The following is a 16,370-nucleotide window of genomic DNA, read 5'->3' as shown; positions in this document are numbered from 1 at the left end:
AGATCTGCAACAACTATAATGTGATACATGAAAATATCTGTGATTTGTGTTAGTGACAGTCACAGGCACTGCTGATACTGCTATATTTTGTTTCCTATGTTCAAAATGGAATAACATATTTGAACATACTTCCTTTGTTCAAATACCAAATGTCAATTTGGAGGTTGATGAAAATAATATGTGGTTTTCTTCTCATTCAAGTTCACTGAATTTTCTGAATTCAATCCATAGGCCCTTGAGGGGGGTCTCTGGACAGCAGGGTGAGAACCCCTGCTTTATGGTGAGTAGGATGGAGTATTTTTCTAGTAGGGGTTGCTCCCAAATGCCAGCCCATGGAAGATTTAGTACCTCCGTGTGGGTGGTCGTAGTACCCACATCTTAGCTTTTACCAGACATTCTATTCCATTTCTTTGGATAACAGCCTTCTCTTTTTTTCCTAGGGAAAGTACCTGGGTGGTTGTGTTCTGGAGAGGGAGAGGGCAGAGAGAATTTGTTGTAACAGCTTTGTCTGTTTTTTGTAGAATTTTAATTCATTCTCATTTATAGCCCCATTTCTCACACTGTACCTAAGCCCACCCTTTAGAGCATAACTTCCTTTTTGTCTATCAGAAATTTGACTCTTAATTCCTGATGAACGCACTTCATGCCTCCCATACACACACACACACACACACACACACAAAACACAACACACATACACACGCACACACACACACACACTGTTACCTGTACTTTAATTTTGGAGGTTTCTGGAGGCCATACTAGTTCAGTAAACCATCTTGAATAAAAAAAGTTATTTAGACTCTTACAAAAGGAGAAAGGGAATGTAATCATGTTTGTATGCTTTTTAAATTATACAAAAAACAACAAACTGAAGCAATGAGTTTATAGCTAGCTAAGTGAAGAAAAGTATTCAATTATTTGTATTTTATATATTTCAATGCCCTCTGAAAAGAATCATTAGTAATATTTATCCCTACTGTATAATAAAACAGCAAAATTGATGATTGTCCTGGCTTTATTAATGTTGCCAGATTGTTTCATGTCTTCATTTAATTAAGTCCGACGTATTATTACTTGTCGTAAAAGGAGTCTGCTTCAATACTGTAGGCCTATGTGTTTTGTGCAGACAGAGGGAACTTAATCACTCATTTGGATCATTTTAATATTTTGATTCAGATGCACTGAAGAAAATCTCACCTCTATGTATTTGATTAAGCTAAACTTCATAGGAGCTGCTGCATACTGAATAATCTTTTCGGTTCCCCCATGCCTACTAAATAAAATTAAAGGCCAAAACCAAGGTAAACATAATCTATCACAGGAGTCGGCCAACCTTTTCATAAAGGATCAGTTAGTGAATCTTTTCACCTTTGTAGGCCATGTTGTCTCTGTCACAACTAAGACAATATGTAAATGAATGGATGTAATTGGTGTTACAGTAAAACTGTATTTACAGAAACAGGTGGTGAAGCTGAAAGTTTGCCAACCCCTGATCTATCAGTCCAGAAGTTATATTTACAAGTTTATTCTATGGTGTTAATGGGGAAAAGGCACTCTTTCTTGAAGACCTAGAGACAAGAAGTTTGGTGGCCTGAAGATAATTGGTTGATAGTCTTGTCTGGTGTAGGGAAGATAAGGTATAATTGAGGCCATTGTCAGATCAAGAAACTTCCTCAGCTTGTTTGGATTCTTTAAGCAGGGAGCAAGTTCATTTTCTAGGCTTATAATCAATCCTCTGGTGGAACAACTCCTAACTTTGAAGTTAACCATCAGAAGTAAACTGTTGCCGGGCATGGTGGCTCATGGCTGTAATCCCAGCACTTTGGGAGGCCGAGGCAGGCGGATCACTTGAGGTCAGCAGTTCGGGACCAGCCTGGCCAATATGGTGAAACCCCGTCTCTATCAAAAATACAAAAATTAGCTGAGCACGGTGGTGCATGCCTGTAGTCCCAGCTACTCGGGAGGCTGAGGCAAGGGAATCACTTGAGCCTGGGAGGCAGAGGTTGCAATGAGCCAAGATCGTGCCACTGCACTCCAGCCTGGGCAATAGAGTGAGAATCCATCAAAAAAAAAAAAAAAAAGTAAACTGTTAAATTGGGCCACCTAATATATTTTATAATAGCGATTCTTCTGTTTTGTTTTTTGTCTGTTTGTTTTGAGTTTGCTTCTTAGTTATCATGTGAAAGCAAATAAGAGACCAGGCCCCAAAGTATGCTTTGAAACAAAATCATTATCCACTGTAATGATAGGCATGCCATTTCTTCCTGACATCAGAATAGGAGCCCTTTGATACTTGGTCATTTTTTAAAAATCAACTTTCTGATTAAAATGTGTCATACATACTAATTATAATTATACAGTTTAATATACCTGTGTCACCAAGTGTAGAAACACATGTAACCAATACCTGAAAATTTTTATGCAGAAATTGCTTTAAGTCATTGCTGTGATCAGCTTGGGCTCCTCTAGGATTAGCTCCCATACCTGGGTTCTTCACCCTTGCCTTGGGCACTTGCAACAACAGAGTTAGGAAACTCTTTCTGCAAGTAAAGTTAACTTGATTACAGAGAATAGGGTAGTTCTTTATTCCTTGTCATCATTGCTGCTACCACTTCTGTGAGTTATAGGAGAAAGACTAGACTTTGGTAGCTTAGATGTATCTTAAGTGTAAGTGGGTTTTCATATGGACCATTACAGTTTACTTGGGGTGTTTTACAAAATGATAAATTATTGAAGACATTTAAAAGTACTGTCAATGCAAAGGCAGAAATGTAATGTGTAAACTGTAATACTGTAATCCTCTCATATCAAATAATTAAGATTTAGGGGTTTAGACTTTTAATTCAGTCAGAGGCATACAATGTACAAATTTAGAATTTTCCCTCAAATCATCTTTAAGGATAGATATGTCATAGTGGTTTGTTAGTTTGTTTTTAATTCTGGAAATTTTTTCTTTTTTTTAATTCTGGAAATTTTCAAATATATGAGTGGAGAGAATAGTATATGAACCCCATGTACCTATTACCCACCTTCAACAATGACCAGTTTATAGCCAATCTTGTTTCTTCTGTATAGCCAGATTGTTTTGAATCATGCTAGGTTTTTAAAATTGAAGTTTTAATTTTTACTTAGTTTAGACACTCTGCAATATCACCAAAAAGTTCGCTGCATAGAAAATCAAGAAGTAAGGACTATGATGTATATAGTGATAATGATATCTGCAGTCAGGAATCAGAAGATAATTTTGCCAAAGAGCTTCAACAGTACATACAAGCCAGAGAAATGGCAAATGCTGCTCAACCTGAAGAATCTACAAAGAAAGAAGGAGTAAAAGATACCCCACAGGGTAAGAGTCAAACTATTTTATCATTTAAAGTTTATCTAGAGAAGCAGTCACAGTTGTCCATATATGGACAGAGGATTTTTCCTTGCACTTTATCTTATGATAAGACTATGGTTTTCATGCATATTTATACCAGACATGAGCTTGCATGGCCAGAGACCCCATCTGAGACCTGGCCACTTGGTGCATTAAATGCTTAGTTTGTAGAGGGAGCTGGAGGATGGAGGTGGGTTATCAAAGGCCATGACTATTTCTAAAGGGAGAATGCTAAAGCCCTGGCCTCTGCATGTATGAAGGATAGAATATGCCTGCTTGTATTGCTGTCATTTAAAGAGGATTGACTGGAATGGTTGTATGTCAGACTGTAACTCAGAAATATATTCTTCTAGATTACTAAAATGAGATTTAGCCATAAATATGAGGGCAAATGGCAATTATAAATGAAATTTTTGGCCAGGCACGGTGGCTCACGCCTGTAATCCCAGCACTTTGGAAGGCCGAGGCTGGTGGGTCACTTGAGGTCAGGAGTTCGAGACCAGCCTGGCCAACATGGTGAAACCTAAAAATAAAAAAAAGTATCAGGGTATGGTGGCACACGCCTGCAATCCCAGCTACCCTGGAGGCTGAGGCACGAGAATCACTTGAGCCTAGGTGGCAGAGGTTGCAGTGAGCCGAGATCACACAGTGCACTCCAACCTGGACAACAGAGCGAGACTCTGTCTCAAAAAAAAAAAATTAAAATTTTAATGCTGTCATTTTTTTGTTGTTTTCTTTACTTAAAATGGATCTGTATTGCTTGAGCCCAGGAGTTCGAGGCTCCAGTAAACTATGATTATGCCATTGCAGGATAGATGGATAAATGCATGGACGGATAGATAAATAAATAAAAACTTGATCTATTTAAAATGTTTTCAGTGAAAAATCTGACAGTAATATATGAGGTCATTGTAAACACTTAAAGTTTTACTGTTGCAGTTCCTAATTAGATCCATCATACTCTGAACACTTCTAAAGGATCTGCCTTAGAACTTGTAAGACTGATTTTATTATCTTGCTTTTTTCTTGACAATACCGTATATATTTTTAAAAACAATGAATGGGGAATCCAGGATGTATTGTCATAATTCTCTTTTTGGTCCCTTAGTCCCAGAGCTTCTAGAAAAACTGATCACTATCATGCCAGTTTTCACTTATTGAGCCTTAGAGAACTTTCCTCAATTATTGTAAATCATACTTCTTTTTTCCATTTGTTTTGCGACAGGTTCTCACTCTGTTGCCCAGGCTGGAGTGCAGCAGTGCAGTCATAGCTCACTGTAACCTTGAACACCTTGGCTCAAGCAATCCTCCTGCCTTAGCCTATAGTCCCAGAGTAGCTGGACTACAGGCGTGCACCACCACACCCAGCTATGTTTTTGTAGAGACAAGATCTCTAGGCTGCCTAGGCTGGCCTTGAACACTTAGGCTGGCCTTGAACTCCTAGCTTTGAGCAGTCCTCCTGCCTCAGCCTCCCAAAGAGCTGGGATTACAGACATGAGCCACTGCACCTGGCCCCGTACTTCTTAAAAGTAAACTGCTATTGTAACTTTATGTCATTTTTTAAATTAATTTGTTTTTAGCTGCTAAACAAAAAAATAAAAATCTTAAAGCTGGTCACAAGAATGGCAAACAGAAGAAAATGAAGCGAAAATGGCCTGGCCCTGGAAACAAAGGATCAAATGCTTTGCTGAGGAACAGTGGCTCACAGGATGAGGTATTGGAATATATGCTTCTAGGAATACCTGACCCCTGCATGCTTTTGGACTTGATCTTATACTTCAGTGACAAGAAGTGCTATGTGATATGGAGAGGTGGAAGCATCCCACAGAATCGGTTTTCAGATGAAGATGTCCTTTTACTGTCACTGGGTTCTCTGTGTTCTTCCTTCTTATTGCAGCTTTCTTTTTCTCACTGATTAGCTGCCAGCACCACTTTTAAGCCTTAGTGTTCTCACTGTTGTTCCTGAATATATGCACACAAGCTCCTTGATTTTTTTTTATTATTGTTATATATATATTTTTTTGAGACAGAGTCTCGCCTCGTAACCCAGGCTGGTGCGATCTCGGCTCACTGCAAGCTTCGCCTCCCGGGTTCAAGTGATTCTCCTGCCTCAGCCTCCTGAGTAGCTGGGACTACAGGCGCCCGCCACCATGCCCGGCTAATTTTTGTATTTTTAGTAGAGACAGGGTTTCGCCATGTTGGCCAGGATGGTCTTGAACTCCTGACCTCAGGTGATCCACCTGCCTCGGCTCCCACCACCCACCACCTCTCTAAGTGCTGGGATTACAGGCATGAGCCACTGTGCCTGGTCACTCCTTGATTTTTTTTTTTTTTTTTTTTTTAGTGTTATACTATCAATGACTCTGGAAAAATGGGAAGCCCAGAGAAGATCAAATAGTCATGAGGCATTTCAAAGGCCACTGAGTCTTACAAATTTTTTACTACTAAAGTCCCTCATCCTGGCTCCCTCTGGAAATTAAAAATCAATATTTCTGAGCATTGGCCTTACCAAATCTCCCCACTCCCCACCTTCCTGTATTTTGATTTTGGTTTTTAGAAGTTCCCTTTCCTTGGTCTGTAGATGTAAGCAGGGTAGAATAATAAGTACCTCTTCTGGATTCCACTTTTCTGAGGGCTTTTAACTGGATGGCAACTTTTTTTATTAGGCTTGGTCATATGGGGCAAGGGTAAGGGGTGGTAAAATATTAGAAATGCCAAATATTCTAGATTGAAAAACATTTATATACAGTCTGTCCCCTGCCTCCATATTTTATGAATGAGGAATCTGAAGCCCTGTGGTTCAGATAATTACCCATAGTCACACAGGGCCAAGCCAGGACTAGGATTTTGTTTCTCAACCCCCTGTCAATATTCTCTTTGATTTGATTTACATGGCTCAAATGATTATTCAGCCAAAGCTGACAGCCCTTCTACACAAGGAACAAATTCTAAACATATATAGTAGAATTTAATAATATTAGCAAATAAAACAAGATTTAAACTGGCAGATATTTATAAGACATAAATTTGATGGTGCTAAGTGGAAATTTGACATTATTATAAAAGACTGTACAGTCAGCTCCCTTGTTTGTACATACTGTATTCCTAAAACTGTATGCAAAAATTTGGTATACAGAAGCTGTAATCTGTAGCATAAGTTAACATGTAAAAAGTACCTTATGTTTCTGAAGAGCTTAAATGTATTATAAAATTTTCTTCCTTTTTTTAATGTAAAAATCTCCTTTTATACCTTTATCACCATCTTTGATGGTGTATTTCTAGTTGTGTGTGTTAATTTGAGCTGATAAGTGTGCTCAACTCACACCCAGTGAGCATCTCATTGAAACTATAGATTCCAGTGCTTTTGGTTCACTCTGATTTCCAACTTTGTCTCTACCACTCTAAAGATCTTCGTTCTTAGACTTCGGTTTTTAATCATAAATACTATCACTTTCATTTAATTTTTTTTTTTTTCTCCCCAAGATGGAGTCTCGTTCTGTTGCCCAGGCTGGAGTACAGTGGTGCAATCTTGGCTCACTGCAACCTCTGCCTCCTGGGTTCAAGCGATTCTCCTGCCTCAGCCTCTAGAGTAGCTGGGATTACAGGCGCACACCACCACTCCCAGCTAATTTTTGTATTTTAGTAGAGATGAGGTTTCACTGTGTTGGCCAGGCTGGTCTTGAACTCCTGACCTCAAGTGGTCCACCCGCCTCAGCCTCCCAAAGTGCTGGGATTACAGGCGTGAGCCACTGTGTCTGGCCCATTTAAAAATTTTTTTTCATTCATTTTTACAAAATAAAGGCAATGTATAATAAAATATTCAAATCAATACAAACACTAATATTCAATGATGGAATGCTGTTGAAACTGACAAAACATTCATTTTTAACCTGGTGTACAGAAATCCAAATTTTACATATGAAGGCCAATTTAGAAGAGTCACCTTTAAGGCTTTGAAGTTGGTTTAAATAATTTTGTGCAACAGAATAAAATATTTAATTTTCTGTTTCTTACATTTAGTTTTTTTGTTTTTTGTTTTTAAAGGATGGTAAACCTAAAGAGAAGCAGCAGCATTTGAGTCAGGCATTCATCAACCAACATACAGTGGAACGCAAGGGAAAGCAAATTTGTAAATATTTTCTTGAAAGGAAATGTATTAAGGTATAAAAATGTGTAAGCAAAAATCTACTAAAATGTAAAACTGCTCTTTCTTTTTGATACTCTTTTAATTCATACCTTTAGGTTTTTAAAGCTGTTTCATTCTGGAAAAAAATCAGTTAGAAAATTTTAGTGAAGTATTCTTTTATGTTTAAAAAAGTAGCCAGGCCTGTAATCCCAGCAGTTTGGGAGGCCGACGTGGGTGGATCACCTGAGTCAGATAATTTTTATTTATTTATTTATTTATTTTTTTTGAGATGGTGTCTCACTGTGTCGCCTGGGCTGGAGTGCAGTGGCGCATTCTCGGCTCACTGCAAGCTCCGCCTCCTGGGTTCACGCCATTCTCCTGCCTCAGCCTCCCAAGTAGCTGGGACTACAGACGCTAGCCACCACACCCAGCTAATTTTTTTTGTATTGTTAGTAGGGATGAGGTTTCACCGTGTTAGCCAGGATGGTCTCGATCTCCTGACCTCATGATCCGCGCACCTCCGCCTCCAAAGTGCTGGGATTACAGGCGTGAGCGACCGATAATTTTAAAAAATGCTTTATGTTTAAAAATGTTTGGGACTTAAGAAGATTTTAAGCAGATATATGTGATGTGGTTATAATTTATTAACAGTTAGAATGTGCTACCTCTAAGACTTTGGTTCTTTCTGGAATCATTTGCTTATTTAAAGTTTAGTAGGAATTAATTCATAATGACTTGACTATGAGAAATAATGGCTTTTCCTTGCTCCTTCTTTTGGCCTAGGGAGACCAGTGTAAATTTGATCATGATGCAGAGATAGAAAAGAAAAAGGAAATGTGTAAGTTTTATGTACAAGGATATTGTACCAGAGGTGAAAACTGTCTGTATTTGCATAATATCCTTTATCACAAGATATGGTGACTTTATTCTTTATAAATATTTACATGAACATTTTAAATGTGCAAAATTTTTAATGAAACCAATGTTTTAGGTATACCAAAATGATATTATCCAAGCCCAACTTAGTATCAAAGTGATTAAATTGTACATGGATTTTTTCATAAGCAAGAAAAGAGGAATTCTTTAGAAAATCTCTCAAATGATGATTCTTTCTGCTCAACCTGGGTGGTATAGAGGGTCCATGAGACCTCTTCAAATCCCAGAAAGACTTAACCACAATTTCTACTGTGACACTGATTAATTGAATCTATATTCAAATAAGCTACTTCATAAAAAAGGCAAAGATTACATAATTTGGGAGTACCTGTTTTCTGTGTATTCTGTACTGTGTAGAAATTAATCATCCTTTAATTTGCAGAATAGCCTTAGCTCTTCAGTGCAAATGGCACAGACAAGTTGTAAAAACATGGAACATAAACATTTTAGGTTAATAGCACCTTTAGTCATCACAAAAAAATTTTTTTCTTCAGGCATTCAATATAAGGAGTATCAAATTGTAATTTGAGGATTGTTTTCCTAGGAAACAATATTGAAGTTATATAAATTTATTCTGTTGTAAACAAGTCTAATGTACAAAGGATCCAGATTTGTAAGATATGTCGTTGTTGACTTTGATTCCTCCACCCCCAAAGGAATGCTTTTAAAATGATCACATTTATCAAGGTATTTAAAATATATACCCCTTTCATATATGAAACATGCCTGTACTCTATTATAAGAATGGATATGAAGGAAAAAAATGTCCTGTCATAGCCAAGAAACTTGATTTATGTATGTAGTCCTTCTAAAATTAGATTTTTAAATGTATTCCAGTTAGTTTATTATCTCATACTTTAAATAGAGAAATCCAGTTTCTACTAGTAGGAAAGGTCTTTTTTTTTTTTTTTTTTTTTTTTTGAGACATTATCTTGCTCTGTTGCCCAGGCTGGAGTGCAGTGGACAATCTTGGTTCACTGCAACCTCCGCCTCCCAGGTTCAAATGATTTTGGTGCCTCAGCCTCCTGAGTAGCTGGGATTACAGGCATGCCTGCGCCACCATGCCCAGCTAATTTTTTTGGATTTTTAGTAAAGGCGAGGTTTCGCCATGTTGGCTAGGTTGGTCTTGAACTCCTGGCCTCAAGTGATTGCCCACCTCCGCCTCCTAAAGTGCTGGGATTACAGGCATGAGCCACCTCGCCCGGCCACAAAGGTCTTTATTTAGGAAAAATAAAGTCATTAAGTTAATAACATTATTTCAATTGGATTAAAATTGTTCTCTTCCTTAACACTTGGGTTACATGAATATCCTTGTAAGTTTTACCATACAGGAACAAAATGTTATCAGGGAGAATATTGCAAGTTTTCTCATGCTCCACTGACTCCTGAAACACAAGAATTGTTGGCTAAAGTAAGTATAATTTTTAATAATCTTTTGTTTTTTCTTTTTTAAGGAATATGTTTGAACTAAGGATGAGAATTTGAAGATAATTAAGGAGAGTGCCTCTTAGGTTAGCATATGGGATATATTAGGACTGATAACTTAAGAATTAAGTTTAAATATTTTTCATTTGTATATGTTTCCTTGTAGCTGAAAGGAAGATGTATATTCATTGCTGATTTAAGTTGGAAAGATGTAAAATCTTCAGTATAATTAGCCATTTTAATAGCTAAGCTAAGCTAAACAAAGCAAATCAAATAAGAAAACTAGTACTCCTGTTATAAAGATTCTTGGAAGGAAAGTTACAAGTTACGGGTTTATAAACATTTTAGAATTACATCAAATAATAGTTAAGTAGTAATTTCAAAATGTTTTCTTCAGATATTCTTTCAGTCTGTGAGAAAAGGTTATTGAAAAGTTACAGTCATTTGTATTCTTTCATTTCTCATGTTAGTTGGAGCTAGTCTCTTAAAAATTCAATCTAAGTATACATGAAAATTTAAAAGATTCTTTTGAAGCCAACCATACGATCTTCTGGCAAAATGTTCCCTTGAGCATATGCAAATATTACAAAGTCAAAGGTGCTTGTTTATAGATATTTTTAGGTTGTAAAATATGAATGGTTAATGTGGAATTAGAAGTTGTACCAAATATTTAGTTGTTTATTTGTGTGAAATAGATATGGAAAAGTGATATATATAAAATAAGTTTTTCAGTTCCTGTAGTAGTAGTAAATAATATTAGATGATTATTAGGATGAATTTGATTGGAATCATTTGAAAGTTATGAGTATGACAGTATACCTGAATTAGACATGAATGCATAAAAATGATTATGTGATTTTTTTTTCATATTAGGTTTTGGATACTGAAAAGAAGTCATGTAAATAAAATAGACATAAAAAGGTAAAATTAGAATTTACCACATTTCTTTTTTTCTTGTCTGAACATCTCCAGAAGTTGGCATGCGACCTCAATAGGGTTCTCAAATAGAAGTATTTTTCTTCTTCCTCCCCCACTAAAAAAGAATTATAAAATATTTGATATATTTACATACCTATATGGATCTACATCAGCCTGCTTCCTTGTGTGGGCTTGTCTATCAGGTATATTTTTATTCTCCTCTTGTGTTTCTTTGTAGATTTACCAAATACATATAATTCACAAAACAATATATTTAGTTTTGCTTATGTTTGGATTTTATCAGACTGTATCATACTCTCTGTATTAATTGATGATGTGGCTATTTTCACTCAACATTATTCATTCGTGTAGATGCATGCAGCTGTCATTCATTTTTACTCCTATATAACATTTCACTTTATGTTTATATTAGTTATTTGGTCATTCTACTATTAATGAATATTTAGGTTATTTTCAATTTTTAAAAATACAAACTCTTGTAAATATCCATATACATACTTCTTGGTATGAATGTGCACAAGTTATCCACAGTATGTGCCAAGGAGTAGAATCATATCATCATAAAATTTAATATAATATCAGTTTTTTTCTCAAGTAGTTATACCAGTTTATACTCCTACAAACTGTGTAGAAGAACTGTCATTCTACACTTGCCAGTACTTTATATTGTCAATACTTTAATTTTAACCAATTTAGTGGATGTAAAAATAGAATCTCGTAACTTAATTTGCATGAAGTGCAGCATCTTTTCTTATGCTTACTGGTTTTTGAGTTTCATCTTTGGTGAAATGCCTGTTAATGTCTTTTGCCCATGTTTTTATTGGTCTGATTGTCCTTTATACATTGATTTTTATATATTCCTTATATAATTCTTTGTGAGTTATGTGTGGCAGGCCTTCTCCCATTTTGTGGACGGTCTTTTCGTTGTTTTTTTTTTTTTTTGAGGCATCTCAGTGAGTAGAATTATTTATTTTGGGAATCTTTTTGTTTATGCCTAGCTTTGTGTTTTGTGTCTCATTTAAGAAATTATTCCCTGTCATGAGGCTGTAAAGTAATTTAACTTTTTTTTTAAGTTTTGGAGCTTTGCTGTATACGTTTATATTTTAATCCATTGGGAATTGTATTAACAGTTGGTACAGTAATGGTGCTTAGCAAAAACAACTACAAGGTTCACAGTAGTGAATAACACAAAGTGCTTATTTTTTATGCATATATAGATTGGCTGGGAGTTGGCTGATCTCATCTGGCCTTGGTTGGGTTGGCACTGTTTCATCTGGCAGATCTGCTGGGTCAGTTCTGCCCATACTTATCTAACTCTCCTGGGACCAGTGGGCTAGCTAGGGCATGTTCTTCTCATGGTGTTGGCAGAAACTCAAGAGGGCAAAGCCCTGTTTACAGCACATTTACTTATAACCCATTGGCTAAAGTAAGTCATATGGCCAAGCCCAAAGTCAAGGAGAAGGAAACTGTACTCCACCCTTTGTACTTTACATGTGGGAGGAACTGCTAGAATGAATGAAAAAAGAGTATAACTGTAACTCTAGGGAGAAAAGAAAAAATAATACTAATTGACTTTTTTAAAATGGTATCAGATAGAGGCCTCATATCATTCTTATTTTTGTTGTTGTTGTTCCCTTTTCCCCATATGGATAACCAATCTCCCAAGCATTATTTAATTAAAAAGACTGCTCTTTCCCCCACTAACCCGTAATACCCCTTTTGGTATATGTCAAGTTTCCATCAAGTGAAGATCTGAAGGTCTGTTTCTGGGATGTCAGTTCTTCTCCATTTGTCTTTTTCTCCAGTATATACTATCTTAATTACCGTAGCAACACTTGTTACTGTCAGTCATTTTGATTATAGCTTTTCCAGTAGGAGTGACGCTGTATCTCACTGTAGTTGTAATTTTCATTTCTCAAATGACTATGAACATCTTTTCATGTGCTTATTGGCCATTAGTCAGTTTAGATCTCTGCCCATTTTAAAATTAGATTGTTTTCTTATTGAGTTTTAGGAGTTCTTTATGTATGTTGGATACAGATCCTTTATTAGATACATGATTTGCAAATATCCCAATCTGTGGCTTGTCTTATTTTATTAATGGTATCTTTTGAAGCATCAAAGTTTTCATTTTGATGTCGTACAGTTTATCAGTTTTCTCTTCTATGGATCATGCTTTCTGTGTTGTATCTAAGAATTTATTGCCTAACACAAAGTCACAAGATGTGCTCTTATGTTTTCTTCTAAAAATTTTCTAGTTTTAGCTCTTGTGTTTATGTCTATGATTCATTTTGAGTTAATTTTTAGGAATTGTGTGAGTTAAGGGCAAAACTTTTTTTTACATGTAGATGTCCAATTGTCCCAGCACTTTTTTTTTTTTTTTGAGACAGAGTCTCACTCTGTTGCCAGACTGGAGTGCAGTGGCGCAGTCTCGGCTCACTGCAACCTCTGCCTCCCAGGTTCAAGTGATTCTCATGCCTCAGCATCCCGAGTAGATGGAACTATAGGTGTGTACCACCATGCCTCCTAATTTTTGTTATTTTTAGTAGAGACAGGCTTTCACTATGTTGGCCAGGTTGGTCTTGAACTCCTGACCTCAGGTGATCTGCCCACCTTGGCCTCCCAAATTCTGGGATTACAAAGGTGAGCCACTGTGCCTGGCCACCAGCACCATTTAAAAAAAAGACTGCCCCTTCCCCCTGACTTGCCTTCATGCCTTTGTCAAAAATCAGCTGACTATAAATGTATGGATTTATTTCTGTACTTAGTTGTGTTCCATTGACCTCTATATGTGTGTCCTTATACACCATCACAGTGTCTTGATTACTATAGCTTTGTACTAAGTTTTGAAATAAGGAAGCGTAAGCTGTCTAGCTTTGTTCTACTTTTCAAAGATTGTTTTGGCTACTCTGGATCTTTTGCTTTTCCATATAAGTTTTAAGATCAGCTTGTACATTCTGCAAAAAACCCATGCTGAGATTTTGATAGGGATTGCATTGCATCTGTGGAAAACTGCACATAGAATTCTGATCTGTGAGCATGGAATGTCTCTCCATTTATTTAGATCTTCAGTTTCTCTCAGTTTTGTAATTTTCATTGTACAAGTGTACAGTGTACACTTTTTTGTTAATTTATTCGTACATATTCTGTTTGATGCTATTGAATGGAATTGTAATTTAAACTTTATTTTTAGATTGTTCATTGGTAGTATGTAGAAATAGAATTTATTTTTGTTATTGATCTTGTTTCCCAAGACTTCGAATTCATTTATTAGCTCTAGTAGGTTTTATTTTGTGTGTGCATGTATTCCTTAGGAATTTGTATATGTAGGATTATGTTATCTCTTCCTTTTTTTTTTTGAGACAAAGTCTCGCTCTTCTCCCCCAGCCTGGAGTGCAAATGGCGCGATCTCGGTTCACTGCAACTGCGGCCTTGCGGGTTCAGGCGATTCTTCTGCCTCAGCCTCCCGAGTACCTGGGATTACAGGCATCTGCCACCACGCCCGGCTAATTTTTGTGTTTTTAGTAGAGATGGGGTTTCACCATGTTGGCCAGGCTGGCCTCAAACTCCTTACCTCAGGCGATCCGCCTGCCTTGGCCTCCCAAAGTGTTGGGATTACAGGCGTGAGCCACTGCGCCCAGCTGCCTCTTCCTTTCTAACCTTTCTAATGCTTTTTATTTCTTTTGTGCCTGATTTCACTGGCTGAAACCTTCTATACAAGGTTAAATAGAAGTGAAAGCAGATAATGTTGCCTTTGTCCTGATATTTGGCAGAAGCATTTAGTCTTTCACCAATACATATGATTTTAGCTGTAGGTTTTTATAGATACTCTAGTTCAAGGAAGTTCTCTCCTATTTCTAGTTTTTTGAGTACTTTTATCATGGATGAATCTTGGGTTTTATCAAATGATTTCTGTGCATCTGTTGAGATGACCATATAATTTTTCCTCTTATTCACATGATATATTAGTTGTAAAATAATTTGTTTTACATTCTTGAGGTAAACCCCACTTGGTCATGTTGTATATAATTTATTATTGGATTTCATTGGCTAATATTTTATTAAGGATTTTTATATCTTTTTCATGTTTATGAGGGATATTCATGTGTAGCTTTCTTTTCTTGTGATGTCTTTTTCTGGCTTTCGTATCAAGGTAATACTGGCCTCCTAGAATGAGTTGAAAGGTGTTCCAGCTTCCCCTATTTTCTGGAAGAATTCATGAAAATTTGTTATTATTTCTCCTTTAATTCACCAGTAAGACAACTGGGCCTGAGCTTTTTTTTTTTTTTTTTTTTTTTTTTTTTTTTTTTTTTGAGATGGAGTCTTGCTCTGTTGCCCAGGCTGGAGTGCAGTGGCACAATCTTGGCTCACTGCAAACTCCACCTCCTGGGTTCACACCGTTCTCCTGGCTCAGCTTCCTGAGTAGCTGGGACTACAGGCGCCCACCACCACGCCTGGCTAATTTTTTTGTATTTTTAGTAGAGACGGGGTTTCACCGTGTTAGCCAGGATGGTCTTGTTCTCCTGACCTCATGATCTGCCCGCCTCAGCCTCCCAAAGTGCTGGGATTACAGGCGTGAGCTACCGTGCCCAGCCGCTTTTTTTTAAATTAGATTTTACATAACAGATTCAATTTCTGTCCTTGTTATAAGTTTATTCAGATTTTTCTTTTTTTAAAAAAAAACAGCTTTGGTAATTTGTATCTTTCCATTAATTTTGCTATTTCATCTAAGTTGTCTACTTTGTTGGCGTAAATTTGTTTATAGTATTATTGTCTTATAATCCTTTTGAATTCTGTATCATAAAAAGATTTTCTTTTTTTTTTGAGATGAAGTCTTGCTCTGTTGCCTAGGCTGGAGTGCAGTGGCACAATCTCAACTCACTGCAACCTCTACCTCTTGGGTTCAAGCGATTCTCCTGCCTCAGCTTTCCAAGTAGCTGGGATTACAGGTGTGTGCCACCACACCCGGCTAATTTTTGTATTTTTAGTAGAGATGGGGTTTCACTGTGTTGGCCAGGCTGATCTCGAGCTCCTGACCTCAGGTGATCCACTTGCCTTGGCCTCCCGAAGTGCTGGGATTACAGGCGTGAGCCACCATGCTCACTCTGTTGTCCAGGCTGGAGTGCAGTGGCACGATCTTGGCTCACTGCAACTTCCGTCTCCTGGGTTCAAGTGATATTCCTGCCTCAGCCTCCTGAGTAGGTGGGACTACAAGCACTTACCACCATGCCCAGCTAATTTTTGTATTTTTAGTAGAGACTAAGTTTCACCATGTTGGCCACGCTGGTCTCGAACTCCTGACCTCAAGTGATCTGCCCGCCTCAGCCTCCCAAAGTGTTGGGATTACAGGCATGAGCCACTGTGCCTGGCCAGCTTTGTGACATTGAGGCTTTTAATCTATGAATATGTTGACTGTAGTCTTTTTTTAGACATAGGGTCTTGCTCTGTTGCCTAGGCTGGAGTGCAGTGCCACAATCATAGCTCACTTTAGCCTTGAACTCCTGGGCTCAAGCAATCCTTCTACCTAAGCATCCCGAGTAGCTGGGACTGCAGGTGTGTGCT

At 37.3% G+C, this 16,370-nt stretch overlaps 1 protein-coding gene across 6 annotated transcripts in view; it reads left to right on the top strand.

Annotated features, from left to right (window-relative positions):
- ZC3H8 (zinc finger CCCH-type containing 8) overlaps positions 1-16,370 on the top strand; it is a 49,855-nt gene that overhangs the window by 13,366 nt on the left and 20,119 nt on the right. For all 6 annotated transcript variants that reach the window (XR_010129917.1, XR_010129918.1, XR_010129916.1 and 3 more), the window contains exons 3-8: positions 3,136-3,349; positions 4,963-5,096; positions 7,427-7,543; positions 8,292-8,405; positions 9,748-9,855; positions 10,743-10,790. Coding sequence is in view for 3 of the 6 variants with exons in the window: in XM_063695701.1 (XP_063551771.1) it covers positions 3,136-3,349; positions 4,963-5,096; positions 7,427-7,543; positions 8,292-8,405; positions 9,748-9,855; positions 10,743-10,775 (720 nt within the window). In the remaining 3 variants the exon portion in view is untranslated. The remainder of the gene's footprint in view (positions 1-3,135; positions 3,350-4,962; positions 5,097-7,426; positions 7,544-8,291; positions 8,406-9,747; positions 9,856-10,742; positions 10,791-16,370) is intronic.

This window comes from Gorilla gorilla, chromosome 12, assembly GCF_029281585.2.
Source record: "Gorilla gorilla gorilla isolate KB3781 chromosome 12, NHGRI_mGorGor1-v2.1_pri, whole genome shotgun sequence".
NCBI classification, from domain to species: Eukaryota; Metazoa; Chordata; class Mammalia; order Primates; family Hominidae; genus Gorilla; species Gorilla gorilla.
The sequence above is the reverse complement of the archived record's forward strand: the minus strand, read 5'-3'. Positions and strand labels throughout refer to the sequence as shown.